The sequence below is a fragment of the Oryctolagus cuniculus genome, chromosome X (genome assembly GCF_051225735.1).
Source record: "Oryctolagus cuniculus isolate XC-2025 breed Fujian yellow rabbit chromosome X, ASM5122573v1, whole genome shotgun sequence".
Classification (NCBI taxonomy): Eukaryota; Metazoa; Chordata; class Mammalia; order Lagomorpha; family Leporidae; genus Oryctolagus; species Oryctolagus cuniculus.
Window position 1 is genome coordinate 1,495,894 of NC_142888.1, and position 21,072 is coordinate 1,516,965.

General features: G+C 43.0%; 2 protein-coding genes across 10 annotated transcripts in view; one reads left to right on the forward strand and one right to left on the reverse strand.

The window, feature by feature from the left end:
• CLTRN (collectrin, amino acid transport regulator) overlaps positions 1–11,674 on the reverse strand; it is a 57,073-nt gene extending 45,399 nt beyond the window's left edge. For 2 of the 4 annotated variants that reach the window (XM_089324810.1, XM_089324811.1), the window contains exons 1-2: positions 11,535–11,672; positions 9,992–10,092 (exon numbers count right to left, since the gene is read on the reverse strand). In XM_089324810.1, coding sequence (XP_089180936.1) covers positions 9,992–9,994 — 3 coding nt within the window. In that variant the 5' untranslated portion in view covers positions 9,995–10,092; positions 11,535–11,672. Of the gene's footprint in view, positions 1–9,991; positions 10,093–11,534 lie in introns of all 4 variants that reach the window. The other 2 variants (XM_089324812.1, XM_089324813.1) reach the window with 2 other exon arrangements.
• On the forward strand, positions 11,133–17,459 carry LOC149119526 (uncharacterized). 6 transcript variants are annotated; one of them, XM_089324816.1, is made up of 3 exons: positions 11,133–11,459; positions 13,133–13,185; positions 17,265–17,459. In XM_089324816.1, exons 1-3 carry the CDS (start codon positions 11,236–11,238, stop codon positions 17,270–17,272), a joined length of 285 nt encoding a protein of 94 aa, XP_089180942.1. In that variant the 5' UTR covers positions 11,133–11,235; the 3' UTR covers positions 17,273–17,459. The 6 variants fall into 6 exon arrangements, 3 of the variants coding, with proteins under 3 accessions (XP_089180942.1, XP_089180941.1, XP_089180940.1); XM_089324815.1 differs by lacking the exon at positions 11,133–11,459 and adding an exon at positions 11,592–11,845; XM_089324814.1 differs by lacking the exons at positions 11,133–11,459; positions 17,265–17,459 and adding exons at positions 11,592–11,845; positions 13,267–13,648.
• The last annotated feature ends 3,613 nt before the right edge of the window (positions 17,460–21,072 follow it).

Below are 21,072 nucleotides of genomic sequence, written 5' to 3' on the forward strand. Positions count from 1 at the left end.
TAGGGAAACACAAGAGACCCCAAATAGCTAAAGCAATTTTATACAAAAAAAAAAAAGCCGAAGGCATCAAATACCACATTTCAAGACATACTATAGGGCAGTTATAATCAAAACAGCCTGGAACTGGTACAAAAACAGATGGATAGACCAATGGAACAGAACAGAATAGAAATGCCAGAAATCAACTCACATCTACAACCAATTTATTTTTGACAAAGGAGCTAAAATCAATCCTTGGAGCAAGGGCAGTCTCTTCAACAAATGGTTCTGGGAAAACTGTATTGCCACATGCACAAGTATGAAGTAAGACCCCTACCTTACACCTTACATAAAAATCCACTCAAAATGGATTAAAGACCTAAATCTGCAACCTGATACCATCTAATTATTAGAGAACTTTGAGGAAACCCTGTAAGACATTGGAATTGGCAAAGAGTTCTTGGAAAATATCCCAGAGGCACAGGCAATCAATGCCAAAATTGACAAATGGGATCACCTCAAATTGAAAAGCTTTTGCAATGCAAAAGAAACACTCAGCAAAGCAAAGAGGCAACTGACAGAATGATAAAAATTATTTGAAAACTATGCAACTGATAAAGGATTAATAATCAGAATATATAAAGAGATCAAGAAACTCAACAACAACAAAACAAACAACCCAGTTAAGAAATGGGCCAAAGAGTTAAACAGGCATTTTTCAAGAAGAAATCCAAATGGTCATTAGACACATGAAAAAATGCTCAGGGAAATGCAGATCAAAACCACAGTGGGGTTTCACCTCATCCCCATTAGAAAGGCTTTCATACAGAAATCTACAAACAACAAATGCTGGTGAGGATGTGGGGAAAAATGTACCCTAATCCATTGTTGGTGGGAATGTAAACTGGTCAAGCCACTGTGGGAGACAGTATGGAAATACTTAAGAAATCTGAATATAGACCTACCATATGACCCAGCCATTCCACTCTTGGGAATTTACCCAAGGGAAATGAAATCAGCATATGAGTTATCTGTACCCCCATGTTTATTTCAACTCAATTTACAATAGCTAAGATATAGAATCAACCCAAATGCTTGTCAACTGAAGACTGGATAAAGAAATTATGGGATATACACAGCATGAAATACTTCACAGTGGTAAAAAAGTAAAATCCTGTCTTTTGTAACAAAATAGATGAAACTGGAAAACATCATACTTAGGAAAATAAGCTAGTCCCCAAAGGACAAATACCATATGTTTTCTCTGATTTGTGATAACTAATAGAACACTGAAAAGGTAATCTATAGAAGTGAAATTGACACTTTGAGATGCAATAACTTTGAACAGCCCTTGTCTCAACTGTTGAAGAACAGTTTTTTTCCCATACAATTTGTTGAACTCTTTGCTTAGTATAGAGTTAATCATATGTATATAAAATAAATTTAAAATAGATCTTAATAAGAAATAAGAATGGGAATAGGAGAGGAGGGTTTGGGGTGGAATGTGGGTGGGAGGGCAGGTATGGTGGGAAGAATCACTATATTCCTAAGGTTGTATTTATGAAAAGTATTAAGTTTGTATTCCTTAAATAAAAAGCTTCTGAGAAAAAAAGAAAAATTATCATTTCTTACATTATAACTTATTTCATGTTTTATATTTCTTTGAGCCCATTTCAGCTATTTAAAATTTCCAAATTTCAATGAAGTTGAAATTTTCCATTAATTTTATATATTATTTCCCATAAAATATCTACATTCATTAGTATACTCCCTTTATATTTTCTAGTGTGTATTTTTCCATTATATTTGCCCAAAGTTTGCCTATTTTGTTGTTGTTCAATTCAGTTCTAGATTTTCTGTCCTCTGACTCATCAATCTCTTAAAAAAAAAAAAAAACAGTTCCTATCTACTGGTTCATCCCCAAAATGCCCACAAAGGTTGAGTCTGGGCCTGGCCTAAGCCAGGAGCTAGGAGCTCAATCCATGTCCCCCACATGGCTGGCAGGAACCCAAGTACTTAGGCCACCACTATAGCCTCCCAGGGTTTGTATTTGCAGGAAGCTAAAGCATAGGAAGCTGCAGTATAGAGCTGGAGTTGGGAATTGAACCTATGTTCAAGTCAGAGGTGGGATGTATGTGTCTTAACTGGCCTCTTAATTGCTGAGATAAAAGTCCATCCCACATTATTTTCATTTGTCTTATTCCTTTGGTCATTATGGTCATTATACTTGTTTTTAGAAAATATTTTTTTTACAAAAGATTTATTTACTTGAAAAGCAGAGTTATGGAGAGAAAAGGAGAGTCAGAGAGAAGGAGGGAAGGAGAGAGGGAAGGGGAGAGAAGGAGAGAAGGAAAGGAGAGAAGGAGAGAGAGAAGAGAGAGAGAAATCTTTCACCGCAAGGTTCATTCCCCAGATGGCTGCAACAGCTGCGGCTGGTTCAGCCTAAAGCCAGGAACCTGAAACTCTATCCTAGTCTCCCATGTGATGTGGCAGGAACCCAAGCACTTGTGCCATCCAAAGTGCCTTCCAAAAGTGCATTAGCAGAGATGGATGGCAAGTGGAGTTGATGTAATTTGAATTGGTGGTCATATAGGGTGACAGTGTTGCAGGCTGCTGGCTTAACCTGCTTCGCTACAGTGCCAGTCTCCTATTTTTATTTATTTGAAAGCTAGAGAGAGAGAGAGAGAGAGAGAGAGAGAAAGAGAGAGGGAGAGAGAATCTTCCATCTTCCATCTTCCATCACACAAAGCCAGAAGCCTAGAACTGGTTGGGTTGAGCAGCAGGAATTGGAAGTAGAGTACCAGGGCTGGAACCAGGCACTCTGATATGGGATGTGAATATACAAGTGGTGGTTTAACCCACTGCACCATAACACCTGCCCCTATACTTTTTGTAGTCTTTTGAAACTCTTGAGTTGGCTAATAGGCTCATTTATTTCTAATTTTTCTCTTTATTTTAATCTTTAATTGATTATCTATGGTTATGAATTTTCCTTGGAGTACTGATCTGGTCAAATAAAATGTGTAGATGTGCAGTGACCTCAGTCATCTTTTCTAGGTAGTTTATAATTTATATCTTTAATTTTTCTATATCCCAGCAAGTTCTTAGAAAATTATTTTACAACAGTAAAACAGCCAAAAATGGAATGATTCAAAAGACAGGTCTAATGGATCCTGTCACATGAATAAAAAGACAAAAGTTCAAACAACAAATACGGGGGCCAGTGCTGTGGCGTAGCCAGATAAGCTGCTGCCTGCAGTGCCGGCATCTCATATGGGCACTGGTTCAAAACCTGGCGGCTCCACCTCCAATGCAGCTCTCCGCTATGGCCTAGGAAAGTAGTGGAAGATAGCCCAAGAACTTGGGCCCCTGCACCCACGTGGGAGACCTGGAGGAAGCTCCTGGCTCCTGGCTTAGGATCAGCAGAGCTCTGGCTGTTCCGGCCCTCTGGGGAGTGAACCAGCAGGTGGAAGACCTCTCTCTTTCTCTCTGCCGCTCCTTCTCTCTCTATGTAACTTTGACTTTCAAATAAATAAATAAATAAATATTTTTAAGAAACCTCAACAAATATGAGTTGCTGTCAATAATTTCACTTCAAATATTGATACCATGTTACATGTCACAAAGGAGGTACTAAACAGGAATTCATTATTAAACAGCTTGATAGAAATCTCAGTAAACTAGATGGAAATAGAACTTATCTGTCAACATATTATCTTTCACACTTTTCAAAAACATTGCTCAAATTTAGTGTTTGTTTTGATGTACAGATTTGAAGTAGGAAACTTTCAAATGTCCTATCTGTATAACATGCTTCATAAAATGCTCATTCTAGCAATTTCACATATGGAAGTTTAATGACTCATTAGTACTCATGGTAATGATGGCAAATAAAGCAGTTTCAATCGTTCTGAATTATGTTACTATTTCCTTCCAAATGTTAAAAGTTTAGAGCACGTGGCCGGCGCCGCGGCTCACTAGGCTAATCCTCCGCCTAGCGGCGCCGGCACACCGGGTTCTAGTCCCGGTCGGGGCGCCGGATTCTGTCCCGGTTGCCCCTCTTCCAGGCCAGCCCTCTGCTGTGGCCAGGGAGTGCAGTGGAGGATGGCCCAGGTGCTTGGGCCCTGCACCCCATGGGAGACCAGGGAAAGCACCTGGCTCCTGGCTCCTGCCATCGGATCAGCGCGGTGCACTGACCGCAGTGCGCCGGCCGCGGCGGCCATTGGAGGGTGAACCAACGGCAAAGGAAGACCTTTCTCTCTGTCTCTCTCTCTCTCACTGTCCACTCTGGCTGTCAAAAAAAAAAAAAAAAGTTTAGAGCACGTAAGTTAAAAGTTCTGATTACTGTTGCCATGAGAGATACAAAAGGGATCCAAGTCTCTTGAGACTGGAAAAAGACATTGATTTCTCCGTGTTCTTTAACCTCCGCAACACTATTAAGCAGCAGTTTCTGGGCATACGCCTATTGATCTACTACTCTGGATGGGAAATAAACTATGACATCACATGGAAAGAAAACACGTGTGCTGTTCTTCTGACTCATGCAAGATACCATTTAAAGTTCATCAAAATCATAAATGCATGTGTGGATATATAGGCTCCATCTACCTGCAGTAAAGCAAGCAGTAGGGAAGGCCAATGTTCCTTTTTTTTTTTTTTTTTTTTTTTGACAGGCAGAGTGGACAGTGAGAGAGACAGAAAGAAAGGTCTTCCTTTTGCCGTTGGTTCACCCTCCAATGGCCGCCATGGCTGGCACACTGCAGCCGCCGCACCACGCTGATCCAGTGGCAGGAGCCAGGTACTTCTCCTGGTCTCCCATGGGGTGCAGGGCCCAAGCACTTGGGCCATCCTCCACTGACCTCCCGGGCCACAGTAGAGAGCTGGACTGGAAGAGGGGCAACCGGGACAGAATCCAGCACCCCGACCGGGACTAGAACCTGATGTGCCGGCGCCACTAGGTGGAGGATTAGCCTATTAAGCCCTGGCGCTGGCTGCCAATGTTCCTTTGAAACTGACCCTGATTATTGTTTCCTTGTCACGAATGGGAATTTAATAAATCTTTAGCACCTAAAACTAGTACCATGAAACCATTTCAGACATAATGTTAACCCCATAGATTTTAACTGATTTAGCAAAATGTATCTGCCTGTGAACACACTAAAAGAAATCAAAACCTTTAATAACTAAACATGGAAATATTTTATGAGATAAATATTTTATACTTTTTAAAAAAAGATTTATTTATTTATTTATTTGAAAGAGTTATACAGAGAGAGAAGGAGAGGCAGAAAGAGAGAGGTCTTCCATCCGCTGGTTCACTCCCCAATCGGCTGCAATGACCAGAGCTGTGCTGATCCAAAGCTAGGAGGCAGGAGGTTCCTCCGGGTCTCCCACATGGGTGCAGGGGCCCAAGGGCTTGGGCCATCTTCTACTGCTTTCCCAGGCCATAGCAGAGAGCTGGATCAGAAGTGGAGCAGCTGGGACTTGAAGCAGCGCCCATTTGGGACGCTGGCACTGCAGGAGGCGGCTTTACCTGATACGCCACAGCACATGCCCCTGAATAACCTTTGTTTAAATTGGAATGAAATGTATGTACTATATAATAAACATGCCAAGGTGTTTATATTAATTAATACAGTATTTTCAGTATAACTAGGTAACAAAATGATTTCATTCTCTTTGCACTGGCTGTTAATATTAAGATGCATGGGAGGGGGGCCAGCGCTGTGGCATAGCAGGTTAAGCCTCCACCTGTGGTGCTGGCATCCTGTATGGGTGCATGTTCGAGACTGGGCTGCTCCACTTCTCAACCAGCTCCCTGCTAATGTGCCTGGGAAAGTGCTTGGGCCCCTGCCACCATGTACAAGACCTGAATGGAGTTCCCAGCTCCTGGCTTCAGTTAGGCCCAGCCCCAGCCATTGCGGAAGATCTCTCTCTTCCTCTGTAACTCTGCCTTTCAGATAAATCTTTTAAAAAGAAAGCTGCATGGGGAGAAAAGATATTTTTTTCTATTGTGCACAATACTCTATTTGAACTCAGTGCTTTTGAGTCAGGGTTGATTTTGTCCTCTGGAGGATAACTGGCAATGTGTGGAGACATTTTTGGGTGTTACAAATGGTGGAGAAAAGGGGTGGGACTGGCATCAGATGAACAGAGGTTAGGAATAATGCTAAACATCCTACAAATTTTAGAAACATCATTTAGTCCTATATCTGGTACATTTTTTCTTCATGTGTTAGGTTCACAGAAATAACCTACACAAGAATGAACAAGAGATAAAAGGGAACCATATGTGTGTACAGGAAATTAAGCCTTTTGTAAGATTGCAATATCATTTGTTCTATATTCTGAATTTGTCGTTAAAGTTAGCTTATTGATGTTTTTAATTAAGATGACTAATGAAAAAGAAATAATTTCTTGGTGGTCGGCGCCCTGTGCATAGATGGGCTGCCAGTCCAACAATTCATGACTACATTCTTATTCTCCTTGTCATTGACACTGAAACTATTTCCACATTAAAAATCTTCATTAGCAAGTAACTAAGTGCTAAGAGAATCCATCACTTTGGCCTCTAAAATCTGAATCTGGCTTGGCTTTTCCAATACATCTATATTAATGCTCCCTTCACCTTCCTCCTCTGAGCCATTCATTCTACCAGCTAGTCTCTGCAAGTGGGCCATGTCCCACCACTGTGTTTCCAGTGTGTTTGTTTTCACAGGGTTTGCTTTACTGGAATCCTGCGAGCTTTCCTTTTTTTTTTTTTTTTTTTAACCTTTAAACATCTTAGCCATTGTTCCAGGTCTATCTTGATTATCACCTCCTTTGAGAAACATTTCTTTTTTTTCCCCACCTGCTTTTGTTGTGCAGTTTTATAATTGACTTGTAGAATCCAGGAACATTTTATCCTCTTCTTTTCCTGTATTTCCATAGCATGTTTTTCACACCTGTACATGCATTTATTGGCAGCATGATTTACTTTTGTATCCTACAAAATTTTAAGTTTCTATAGGGCAGGAACTATGTTTGGGCCCTCTTTGCATGTCTCCCAGCCCACGGATATCTGGTAATTTAAGAACACTGAATTGATTAATTTGAATCAGAAATGGCAGTTCTAAGAAGCTGGAGAGTGTGGAAATGAAATACAGCACTGTGAAGTATACTGCAAGGTGTGTGCTTTGAGGTTCTTCTTTTTTAAATTCCTAGTGAGAAAAAAATTTTTTGTCCATAATCCTTGAAAAACAAGAAGTCCTGAGGTTTGGGATATGTCTGTCTCCATCTCCAAACATTATGCCCTTTAGAAGATGAGAATCATATGAAGCTAGGATATTTGGAAAGCTCATCAAATTTTATAGGTTAATTAATAGCCCATAACCATTATGAACTTTGTCTTATTTTTCACAGGTTAACATTTTTCTACTTCAGAGAAAGTTAATCACTACTGCGTGGAAATAAAAATTAATTCAGAAAAACCGAGTGAGCATAATTCTACCAATTTGGTATTCCTAAAGAAAAATTCAAAGGAGACTTTTTTAAACAGAATATATTCATGCTTGTGTTTCACCTAAATCATGGAGAGCAAAACTTCACAGTAAGTCTCATTTAGTAAAATGAAGATTTTACTGACATTTCTTCCTATATGTTTAACAGGTAGGTTAAACAAAACTTATAGGAGGTCACTATTCGAAACTGAATTCCTGCACCAGACCCAACAGATCAGACCAAACCAAAATGGAGTCATTTGTGCTAAATGCCATACACTCAAACTGAAACTTTTAAGGAAGCAGAGAGATCCCTTAACACATGAGTTCTTGCTGAAAAAAAGAGATTCTGGTCTAGCTGAGTCAGTGTAATAAAGAAGTCCCTGCTGCTTTAATCCTTTTAAAAACATAACCTCAGGTAAGTGCTGTTAACCAATTTTTTGTTGTTGTTCTATTCCCTCGTTTCCATCTTACAAAATCCACTGCCCTGCTATTGTCCAGTGACTTTCATTTGATTTTGTAAAATGGCAGATGCCCTAATTCATGAATCATGAATAAAAGCCAATTAAATCTATAACTATATATGTTGTAATTTTGCCTTTTGACAGTTCTAAGAGTTTTCTCATGGTTTTGGCAGGTCATGATTTTTTCTAGGCCAAAATTATTGCAGCCATGCTCTGTGTAGTATTTTCCATCCTTAATCATCTATTTGGCTGCCAGTTAGAGGTACCCAGTTAAGTCACATTTAACTCTGTTTTTATTTATTTGAAAGCAGAGAGCAAAGACAGAGACGGGGTGGGGAGGCAGGGAGAGAGATCTCCCATCCACTGGTTAACTCCCCAAATGCCTACAATAGACAGAGCTGGGCCCAGGCTGAAGCCAGGAGTCAAGAAACCAATCCACGTATCCCATGTGGATGGCAGGGACACAACTACTTAAGTCATCACCTGTTGCCTCCCAGGATGTGTATTACCAGGAAGCCAGAATCAGGAGCAGAGGCAGGATTCAAACCCAGGCACTTCAATATGGGGAGCTGGCATCCCAAATGGTTTCTTAACTATTATGCCAAACACTTGCCCCTGGTGAGTCATATTTAGCCCAGAATATTGGTATTTCTTTTGCCAATCTCTAGAAAGGTATGGAGTGGGTGGTAAGGGGCATTGGGCTGGGGATCTTTTAGGCCATATGCCGTCATTATTCTAAAAGCATTTTAATCTACTTTCATTCTGGTTAATACAAAAGATATATGCATTATATCAGAGTTTTACTCAGCAATAATGACCTTGAACCCTCAACTGTCTGAATCTCAACAAGAATCTTGTAATGAGAAATGTTGTCTTGTGGACTGCCTAAAGGATGTGTACATTAGACTGCTATCACTATCAATGTCAGATGTCAGGGAGGTTGCTGTTTGCACCCACTTGTCCATTTTTGCACCCTTGAAAGATATTGTTAATCTGTTAGAGAACTTTTTCCTTCTCTGCGTGGACTTAGCCACAACACTTCCCAACTAATTCAGCCAGCTAATGTGAATGCATGGGAATTGACATGTGAATTAAAATTTACTTGCCACATAAGGAAAGATGATCTAAATACTACCTTGAATCAAGCCAGACTATTGAGGGTCTGTACTCAGTTGAACAGGATAGTTTGGAAAGTCATAAAACTGATTTAACTGTGCACTTACTCCTCATGTAGGATCTCTGTCCTTAATGTGCTGTACACTGAGGCTTAATGCTATAACGAGTACTCAAACAGTATATTTCACTTTGTGTTTCTATGGGGGTGCAAACTGTTGAAATCTTTACTTAATGTACACTAAACTGATCTTCTGTTAAAAAAAAAAAGAAAAGAAAAGAAACTATCAATTCCCAACTTGACTCTCACTGGGATTAAACATGACAATAGGTCTGATCTGATTTCATCATCATTTAAAAAAAAAATCATCTATTATTTTTCACTTTATGTTTCTGTGTGGGAACAAACTGTTGAAATCCTTACTTAAGGTATACTAAGCTGATCTTCTGTATACTAAGATAATCGAAAATGAATCTTGATGTGAATGGAAGGGGAGAGGGAGTGGGAAAGGGGAGGGTGGTGGGTGGGAGGGACGGTATGGGGGGGAAAGCCATTGTAACCCATGAGACGTACTTTGGAAATTTATATTCATTAAATAAAAGAAAAAGATAAAAAAAAAAAAAAAAAAAAAAACTGATTTAATACACTGTGCTTTGTGATTGTGGCAACAGTATATTTTTAGGGCATCTGTGGGTAACTTCTTATGACACTTATCTCCTGCTGAGTCACAGTATCATCACGAAGAACAATCAAGAGGTCCCTTAAGAGTAAAAATCAAGAAAAACTATGCTTCTGAGAAATAAAATCCTGATTGGTTTATGTGAACAGTGCAAACCCTTGATATAATTATTGTTTCTTCTTTCTTATGGCTATTTGGAAGCTTAGAGTCAAATCTCTGCCTACTTTCAACAACTGTTCTGGATCCAAAAGCATGAATACTTGAGAATTAATCCTACCATTGCTGCATTATTCTCTCTCCATAAATTTTCCTTCTGGTTCCTTCAGAAATTTCTTCTATATAGTGCTGTCCATTTTGTGATAAGCTGTGTCAGATCACCTGAAGAAGAAGGTGAAGTGTAACTAATGCTATAAAAGACCAATGCAGTGAGGTAGGCATGTAGCATAGTGCTTAAGATGCCTGAGTCTCATACTGGAGTGCTTGGGTTCAATTCTTGGCTCCAGCTCCTGACTATAGCTTCCCACTTATGTAGATCCTGGCAGGTAGCAATGATGACTCAAGTAGTTGGAGCCCTGCCACCCACATGAGAGACCTTGATTGTTTCCAGTTCCCAGTTTGACCCAGCACAATCCCCAGCCATTTGGGCATATGGGGAATGAACCTGTGGATGAGGGCTTTCTCTGTGTGTCTGTCTCACTTGTCTCTCTGCTTCTCAAAAAATTGTTTTTGAAATTAATGCAGGAATTTATGCAGGCTGTAGGTGGGCCCATTTCTTATGAGTTTATTTTTTCTGTCAAAAAATGACTATGGCTGACCTTTGAAACATTTTATATAAATGAGATAGGGTTCTCAGAGCCAGAGTGTGCTCAATAAGAATGCTTTGTTGAAAACTGTTCTTGGGGCCGGTGCTGTGGCATGGCAGGTAAACCCTCTGCTTGCAGTGCTGGCATCCCATATGGGCACCAGTTTGAGTCCCAGCTGCTCCACTTTTGATCCAGCTCTCTGCTGTGGCTTAGGAAAGCAGTGGAAGATGGCCCAAGTCCTTGGGTCCCTGCACCCACATAGGAGACCTGGAAGCTCCAGCTGGCTCCCGATAGGCCCAGCTCCAGCTGTTGTGGCCACTTCGGGAGCGAATCAGCAGGTGGAAGGCCTGTCTGCCTTTTTGTAAGTCTGTCTTTCAAATAAATAAAATAAATCTTTAAAAAGACAGAAAGTGAGTGGCCTGGGAACCTAAGGCGTGGCCAGGGTGTCAGGCAGGGAAAAGCACAGGGGCAGGAAGAAGTGGGCGATATTGGTCACGGGGTTCTAGCTTGTGGCCTAGGAGCACCGCCAACATTGGCCAGGATGGAGAGGAGGTGGGATGAAGCATGAAAAGGACGTGACATGAACCAGAGTCTGGGCTGGCCAGAGACTAGGGAATGGACCCGCCAGTCAGGAACAGGCCCAGCAGAGGGGGTCCGGGGGTTGCCGTAAGGGTATCGCAGGGCGAGACTTAGCCCGAGCACTGAGGTGGTGACAAAGATGGTGGAGATCGCAAGCGGGAATGGGGCGTCAGAGGCGGACAGCAGCAGTGTTACCAGACTGCACCAGAGAGGGCTATGGGGTGGTCAGGATGGGCATGACCAGGGGTTCAGAGAGATGTGCAAAGAACGGCGCTCAGAGGCGTGGCCTGGCCGGCGCGTGGAGGAGTGGCCACGGGTGAAGCGGCAGACCGCGGAGCAGCGCGAAGAGCTGAGGAGAATGACGTGGGTAGAACGCAGAGACGGGGGCGTGACATAAATGGTGGAGCAGGCGGAGGGCCGGGGCCTGGGCAAGTTTACCGCGCGGGCGCGTGACCGCTGTGGGAGGCCCGTGTCGGCGACAGGAGATGTACAGTCATGGTGAAGAGAGATACAGGTCCGGTAGCTTGCAGAGGACAGAAAGGAGCTCGGGCGCCTGCAGCGTTGTCAGGGCGGGACTTCCGGCCTCTCGGTGACGGACGCCGGAAGGACGGAGGCTTGGCCCGGATTTGCGACGTTTTCCCGGCATATGGGCGTGGCGAATCGCGATGGGGCGTGGCCTGGATGGCTGCGCTGTGTAGGCTCGTGTCCGGGAGCCAGCGACAAGGTTTGGGCTGCTGGAAATCTTTCCGGTAAGCTCAGCGGTTATATGGAGTGTGGGCAGCCAGAGAGGACAAGGACTTTGTCCCAACCCTGCTTACACAGACACACGGCCTCGCACCACCATGGGTCCCGGGGCTGGAGAAAATGCTGGCATCGTGAGGATGGCCAGGATTCCACCGGGTCTTCTCTGAGGAATGGACATGGGAGGGTGGCGGCGGCGAATGACCCCTCCTTCGGGGATAAGAAAGTTACAGTTGTCCGTCTTTCCCACGACTATGCCAGGGGTCGTGTACAGACTCACAGCCACTCCCGGAGTGGAGAATCAACCGAACGCTTGCATCCTATGACAAATCTGACTCTTCTCCACTGCTCAGTGTCTTCTAGCCTTGCTTTAGTTCCCCGCACCAGAGCTGGAGAGGAACCTCCAAACTAGAAAGACTGCTGGTGGCTGGGAATGTATGTGAGTTCAGCATGAAGTGCTGCTGTCCTGAGGTGGCTGGAAAGCAGTTACTATTGATATCAGTGTAATTCGGTCACGTTTATAATGCTGGAAAGAAAGACTGGAGAAATACCTGAAGTTGGCGAAGGTGGAGGCTTACATCTAAATTTGGAAAGAAATTGTTGTACAGCCACCGTTGTTTATAACCATGTTGTTTTCTGCTTCTCCTTCATTTGCTGATAATCTGGCCATTTCCTCCTTGCTGGTTAAGTCCTTGCTGGAGCCTGGACGATAGTCAGAAATCCCTGGTGAGAGAAGCTACCCCCTTGCATCTCTCAGAGCAGCCACTGTTTGCAACCTGTATCCAAGTGCACAGTAAATGGAAGTTCTTCCTACCCACCTTCTCTTCTGAAACCTGAAGAAAAGCTGCACTGTTGTTGAATATTTTGGAGATTAAAATATTTCTAGGGCTTTCCTCCTTTGCCTGGATGTTTTTGAAGCAGTAACTGGGCTGGAATTCACTGAGAGACCCAAAGCTGCAAGAGTACCATTCTCTGTGCCTTTACCCATCTGTCCTTGTTCTACCTGGAGCCAGGCAAAAAGCTGCCACTGCTCAAAGTGGAGCAATAAAGATTGAGTAAATTGTAAGTAAATATGAATATATTAGAAATCTGATGGAAGAGGAAAATGGTGTTGCATTTCATTGGCCACACTGGGATGTCTTGTCACACCACACAGAGCAATTATTAAAACTGCATCTTGAGATCTTTGGCAATCCCAGATTGGGATCATGTTTCCAGGGAAGGACTGGAGGAGAGGAGGAAGCTAAACTTTCATAACACATGACAACATAATCTCTCTCTAATTTTTATTTCAGGGAATTGCAACCGACTGGCTTCCTTTTGAAATCAGCAGATGAGAAAATGAAAGGTCAGTCTGATGACAAGAAATTTTTCAGTGTAGTTGTAACCTTTTGTCAATTCTTTCTTTTGGTGTAAATGTCTTCAACAGGCAGAGTTCAAGTTCTTAAACATTGGGGCCGGCGCTGTGGCGCAGCGGGTTAATGCCCTGGCCTGAAGTGCCATGCTAGTTATAGTCCCGGCTGCTCCTCTTCATATTCAGCTCTCTGCTGTGGCCTGGGAAAGCAGTAGAGGATGGCCCAAGTGCTTGGGCCCCTGCACCCACGTGGGAGACCCAGAAGAAGCTCCTGGCTCCTGGTTCCTGGCTCCTGGTTCCTGGCTTTGGATTGGTGCAGCTCCGGCCGTTGCGGCCATCTGGGGAGTGAACCAAAGGATGGAAGACCTCTCTCTCTGTCTCTACCTCTCTCTGTAACTCTGCCTGTCAAATAAATAAAATGAATCTTTTTAAAAAAAGTTCTTAAACATTTAACAAATAGGTGTTTTATGAATGATTTTAAAATATTTCTAGAGTATTTTGTCACACATATTTTATTTCTGCAAAATAGCAGATAAAGGATGTGTTAATAAAATCCAGAGCATACGTAAATAACTAGTGATAGCAAAAGATAGCACAGAAAGCTTAGCTCCCCTAGGGCCCATCTGGCCACATAATCGTGAAATGTTGAATGGAGCACTGAATATACAGGTGATTGATTCTATTATTCTCCCTTTTTGTATAAGTTTGACTCTTTCCCTAATAAAAAGTTAAGGAGAGAAAAAAAGAGAATCAGATTTGAAACTCAAGTGACCCTTGCTCTTTAAAACTGGTCAGTGAATTCCAATAATGAAGGTACTTAAAATCCAGATGTTCTTGTCTGGCTACAGGTAATATACTGAAAGTGTATTATAGGCCGGCGCCGTGGCTCAATAGGCTAATCCTCTGCCTAGCGGCGCCGGCACACCAGGTTCTAGTCCCGGTCGGGGTGCCGGATTCTGTCCTGGTTGCCCCTCTTCCAGGCCAGCTCTCTACTGTGGCCCAGGAGTGCAGTGGAGGATGGCCCAAGTGCTTGGGCCCTGCACCCCATGGGAGACCAGGAGAAGCACCTGGCTCCTGGCTCCTGCCTTCGGATCAGCGCGGTGCGGCTGCAGCGCGCCAGCCGCGGCGGCCATTGGAGGGTGAACCAACGGCAAAGGAAGACCTTTCTCTCTCTCTCTCTCTCACTGTCCACTCTGCCTCTAAAAAAAAAAAAAAGAAAAGAAAGAAAGTGTATTAGCTGTCTGTCTTTTAGAGTGTCAGCCAGACTTTCACAGGGCTTTAATTTCTCATCTCCTCAGACATAGTGAACTTACCCCTCTGGAGACTGGAGTTAATGCTGCTCCAAACCAAGCAACCAGAGGCTAAATCAGAGTTCTCCAGAGATACAGAATACGGAGAGAGAGAGTCCTTTTTTTTTTTAAAAAAAAAAAAAAGATTTATTTATTTATTTATTTGAAAGGCAGAGTTACACAGAGAGAGGAAGAAACAGAGAAAGAAATCTTCTATCCGCTGGTTCACTCCTCAAATGGCCACAATGATCGGGGCTGGAGCAGGCTGAAGCCAGGAGCCAGGAACTTCTCCCAGGTCTCCTACATGGGTGAGGGAGCCCAAGGACTTGGACCATCTTCTGCTGCTTTCCCAGGTGTGTTAGTGGGGAGCAAGATAGGAAGCAGAGCAGCTGGGACATGCACCGGTGCCCATATGGGGTGACAGTGCTGCACATGGTGGCTTAACATGCTACACCACAGCACCCGCCCCGAAAGAGATTTCTTTTAAGAAACTGAGTCGTATGAGTGTGGGGCTGGCAAGCTGGAGACTCAGGGAAGAGCTGACCTTGGCAGCTCAACTCTGAAGGCTGTCTTTTTTCGCCTAAGGATTTCAACAGATTGGATGAGGCCCAATCACATGACTGGTTATCTGCTTTACTGGGTCTTCTGATTTAGATGTTCATGTCATCTAAAAATCACCTTCTTAGTGACATTAATAGTATGGAATCAAATATGTGGGTACTGTGGCCTAGCCAAGTTAACAAATAAAATAAACCATCTGAGTTTATTACGGAACAGATCTTCTGTAACCCTCCAAAGGCATAAACGTTGTTGACAACTTGGATTTCAGACTTGAGCCTCCAGAACTGTGAGATCATAAATTACTGAAATTTAAGTCTCCCATTCTATGGTACTCTATTGCAAACCAATACAGTGGCCTACAGACCTCAGGTAGGGAGTTAGGTCTGGAGGTGTTGAGATGGGGCATCTCCATGGGTTCATGAACTTCTAGCTGATGACCACACATCTCAGCCTCTGTGAGTAGTGTGTACATGAGGAATGGGGTGCCCACACAGTGCACATTACACCAGGTCAAAAGACTGGCACAATACTAGTTGGGGCAGAAGGCTTTTTGATAGCCTGTTGAATGGTTCTGCCTTGATCCCTCAAACGTTCCTTGGAGAGCAGTGATGGGAAGTACTCTGCTTCCTGCTTTCATTGGACAGGGCCTGTCGGGTGTGATTCTCTTTCCTTTTACTTAGCTGTAGCCTTATCCCCTCTGACTCAAATGAAGCTGGGCAAGGACAGTACAAAGAAGAAGAGCTAGTTCACAACCAGCTCACAGCAAGGGTGTGTGGGAAGAGGGGGAAGGATGAAATTATGCGGTTTGTCTCCTTGCTCTGCATAACTGAGAATGATGTGCTTTTGGTATCTTACACTCTTAAAAATGTGGCGTAGAGAGTACAGCCACCGCCTGCAGTGCCGGCATCCCATATGGGCGCTGGTTCTAGTCCCGGCTGCTATTCTTCCAATCCAGCTCTCTGCTGTGGCCTGGGAAGGCAGTAGAAGATAGCCCAAGTCCTTGGGCCCCTACACCCGCATACGAGACCTGGAAGAAGCTGCTGGCTCCTGGCTTCAGATCGGCACAGCTCCAGCCATTGTGGCCATCTGGGGAGTGAACTAGTGGATGGAAGACCTCTCTCTCTCTCTGCCTCTCCTTCTCTCTCTGTGTAACTCTGCCGTGCAAATAAATATATAAATCTTTTTTAAAAAGCATTTTCAAAGTATGAGGGTGCTTCAGAAAGCTTATGGAAAAATTGAAAGACGTTTTATTTTTTTTTATTTTTTTATTTTTTTAAAGATTTATTTATTTATTTGAAAGTCAGAGTTACACATAGAGAGGAGAGGCAGAGAGAGAGGTCTTCCAGCCAATGGTTCACTCCCCTATTGGCCGCAATGGCCGGAGCTGTGCTGATCTGAAGCCAGGAGCCAGGAGCTTCTTCCGGATCTCCCACATGGGTGCAGGGGCCCAAGGACTTGGGCCATCTTCTACTGCTTTCCCAGGCCATTGCAGAGAGCTGGATCGGAAGAGGAGCAGCCAGGACTAGAACTGGCACCCATATGGGATGCCGGCGCTTCAGGCCAGGGCACTAACCCACTGCACCACAGCGCCGCCCCAAGATGTTTTATTTTTGCAAAGAATTTTGTTATCTGTGAATAAGCTTTTTGAAGACTTCTCATATAAACAACTGTATGCATGGGTACTGCTGGCCTTTGAAGAAAGGAGACACTTAGTACTCTGCTTGACCTTGCCTATGATTGTGTCACTGTTCCCAGTTCTTGAAATTAATGTCTCAATCACCAAAGGAACCCATACAGGTCACTCAGCTGGTGCCCCCTGAACACCCATCATATACCTGGTGCTTGTCCCTAAGGAATTGTTAATCCCCCAACTCTTGATACCCAGGGATCTCTGAAACAAAAGGGTATATCGATTTGTTAAGAGATGTTAGTCACCAGAAGTACCAACTGTTAGGACAAGTTTTATAGGCACTAGTAGCAAGGCTAGCTAGCAGTTGGGTTTTGGGAGGAGGGCCAAAACACAAAGTAGGTGTAAGGGAAGCAAACGAGTATGTCTTCCTGGGATGCCTAAGGAGTTTGAGGAATAAGAGTGGGTAAACAGTCGACTGGTTTGCCCTTGCTCCCAACTCAGGAAGCATATTGCCAGTCTGAATGTTGTCCTATTTGGAGGTTTCCACAGGACCTCAAGTCACCATTGTTTACATTTCCTCTTCTGCCCTTTAGGTTATTAGGTTTCTGCAAGTATATTGGAACTGATCTGAGATTTGAAGCTTGGGATAGTGGTGATGAATAGCTGGAGGATCGTTCTTCAAGCAGCTCCATGCACATTGCTATAGAGAAGGTTCTGGCTTTTCAGATGCCTGCCACTGTGGCCCTCCACCCTCTACACCTGCGCATAGCAAACCTGGAACCAAGCCTGTGAGTACTCCTCTTTAAAGAGCAAAGATGCTTGTTGAAATTTTCTCATTTTAAAAATTCATTTTAATTTTTCATAGACACCTATGGGATACAGTGTAGTTCAATATATCCATACAGTGTATAATGGTCAAAGTAATTAGCATTTCCATCCTCCTATTATTTCGTTGTGCCTGGGGACCTTGAATTCCTCCATAAAATACAAGTTGTTGGGGCTCGTTGATTTTGTAATAATCATGCATTAAACATTTGTGGCTGTGATGTCATTGGCATTCCAGTGTGGGAACATATGCCTCAAGTACAGTAATAACAACTAATTGTTTCTGTATTTGTTCATTAAAATAAATGTGGAAAATTCTTACTTGACCAATTTTAGCATATTAAAATAATATCCTGGGGCCGGTGCTGTGGTGCAGTAGGTTAAGCCTCTGCCTGTGGTGCTGGCATCCCATATGGGCACCAGTTCATGTCCTGGCTGCTCCTCTTCTCATCTAGCTCTCTGCTTTGGCCTGGGAAAACAGTAGAACATGGCCCAAGTCCATGGACCCTTGCACCCGTGTGAGAGATCCAGAAGAAGCTTCTGGCTCCTAGTTTAGAATCAGCACAGCTCTTGCTGTTGTGAACCAGCAGATGGAAGACCTTTCTATCCGTCTCTTCCTCTCACTGTCTGTAACTCTACTTCTCAAATAAATAAAATCTCTAAAAAAAAAAAAAAAAAGATATCCTGAAGAAACTGGACAAGGGAGATGTCTAGTAGCAAATATCTTGGAACTTGTTCTTTATTGTTTGTTGTTAACAATTGTCACTTCACTAAGGTTGATTCACAGTCTGTAAATTATTTCTGTGAAATTTTAAGTCTCTGGAAGTCACATATTAATGTTTGCAAGCAGTTCAGTAATTTTGGAATATTCTGTGCCGAGTTAGGAATTGCACAGGTGATTCTAGCTAACTGGCTTGCAAGTTTGTTCTCCTCTATAAACTTGGAAGAGCAAGTGAAGCAGCAGATGGTCTTCCTCAAACCTCTCCTGTCTCCTTCCCCTCCTGGAAATACGAGTTACTGGCCAGCTCCAGATGGTGCAAGAGTTCTTCACTGTGTTGTATTGACATGGGGGGTAGACAGTTCTGTGTTGGAGGGGTCTAATGTCTCAGGACATTTCCAAATGTCCCTGGGGGTCACGGAAAGTAGCCAAAATAACACGAGTAGACAATTATATATCTTAGTAGAGAGACAAGTTTTGTTTTAAGGTTTATTTTTATTTATTTGAAAGGCAGAGTTAGAGGGAAAGACACAGAGAGAGAGAGAGAGCGAGAGAGAGAGATCCATCTGCTGGTTCACTCCCCAAATGGCCGCAATGACCAGGGCTGTGCCAGATCGAAGCCAGGGGCCAGGAGCTTCTTCCAGGTCTTGCACATGGATGGCAAGAGCCCAAATACGTGGGCCATGTGTTGCTGCTTCCCCAGGCTCATTAGCAGGGAGCAGCCAGATTTCTAACTGGTACCCATATGGGATGCCAGCTTTACAGGCAGCGGCTTAACTCACAATGCTGGCCCCAAGACACGAGTTTAATGAGTTAGCTAAGTTTATCTTTTAAGTAGTTATTTTGTATATTTTCCACTATTCACAGTAGTGATACTGGCATTCTTAAAGATTGTAGATTTCTCAACTTTTCCTCTTTGGGTTTATTCTCTTTGAACCTTTATACGCATCAGAAAAGAATTCATTATTAATGCCAATCTAGCTACCTCTGTTGCCTTGAAACTATTTCATAAGCACACTTTTATTGTGAGTTTGGTCCTTTTTTTCCACCATTGAGTGTGTTCTTACTGAAATGGACTGACCAGGATCATCATGAATTTCTGGCTGCTGTTTGTGTCCACATTCTACCTGGACTGGCTTATTCTTAACATGGCATTTTGTGGTTTGAGGTTTCAAATGGAAAACTAGTCATATTTATCTAGTTGCTAATGTTTTGTGTGCATGTGTGGGATTTTGTTTTCTGATTTTCATTTGTTTGGTTTTACTTACAGATTGTTGAAAGTTAAAGGTCTAAAGTCAACATGTTTATGTCCCTGAGAGCATTTGCTGCTTTTATTGCAGGCAGGAACCCAACAGTAGTGGTCTGCGGAGGTGGGGCTGAACCTGATTACTTTCCCATACCACCCAACATGCTCTTGTTTCCATGTTACTAGGAAAAACAGCACACGGTGGCCATTTGATTTTGCTTTTGGCATATTATACCATTGGGAGTTGTTTTCACTCTAGAGGATAATATGGGCTTTGCTGCTCCTGGCCTCTGAGCATGGCCTCTTCTGGTGTCCAGGTCCCACATCTAGTCAGTTGTGAAGATAGTACTCATTGTTTCTGGCAGCTCAGTACCCCAGCAGAAGGCCCAGTATACCCTTGTGACAAAGATGAGCCAGGATTGTTTATGTTTAGGAAAAATAAGGGGCAAAGTCCTTAGCTGGTGCTGGCCACACTGGGACACCTAGCACCTGCTTTTGTTAACACGGTTGTTATTATCTTTAGCATCTTTATCAATACCAGCTCCAGGCTTCCTGCAAGTATTTAAATCTGACCATTTTTAACATGAAGTGAAGCAGGATTAGCAGTAAATGCAGTAGGAGACTATGGCAAAATCAGAAGGAAGCATTTCATGACAGGCCTGGGCTCGGTACTGGTAACTTTGTTCCCTATACCCCTTGCAGGCAACCTGGCTTGTCATCCCAGATTGCTATTGCTATCACCTCAAGTAGCAGAGGTAACTGTGGACATTCCTAACTTTGGGGACTTGCAATATAATAAAGATAAAAGCTTATGCCTTTTACCCAAGGTGAAAATACAGTGTTTCTTTTAGTGTGTCATCTGGTGAAATTTGACCTGTATTATCTGTTTGCCTATGATCTTAACACATAGGAAAAGGAATTTAATATGTTAATTCTTAATTTAACAAAACAAAGAATGTAGGCTGCAATGGAAATACAATAAATTTGATATTATTTCAGTGATTCTTAATGTTCATGATTTCTCTACTTTTAGAAAGGAGAAAAATAGTTCTTTTTAGGATAGCATGCCCTAGAGTGGCACTGTCTAAAGTGTACCCACAAACCACTTGTGATTCTTTACATGTAAATTTAAGCTCATAAAAATTTTACAGCCACATATGTGGAACACTTACCAAATTGGCTATTTCCATCTTCAGAGAAAGCTGTATTGGAAATTACTGGTATATGTTATTACTGAACTGCGTTATGAAGTTCTATTATTTTTCCAATTAATTTTGCAGAACTCAAAACATGGAGAACCAAAGGCTTGTTTTGTAGTATCTTTCCCAAGGGCTCTGATAGAGGCTGGCATGCCCCCAGACTCTTTGATCTTGCATTAACTTCTCAGTAACCTGAAGGAACAATGGGTCATTAAGAGCCACTCAGGATTGCAGAATGGACTCAGGGTTATCTTCAGCTGCCTGGGACTGACAGATAGCCCTGGAACTGAGCAGGAAATGTGGGCTTTAGTCTCCCGTGCTGGTAACTGCCTGTGCATCCTGAGATTAATGGACTCCCCATCAAAGTGCCTTTTCCAACCCTGATGCTCTAACAGGGCAGTTTGTGATTCTGT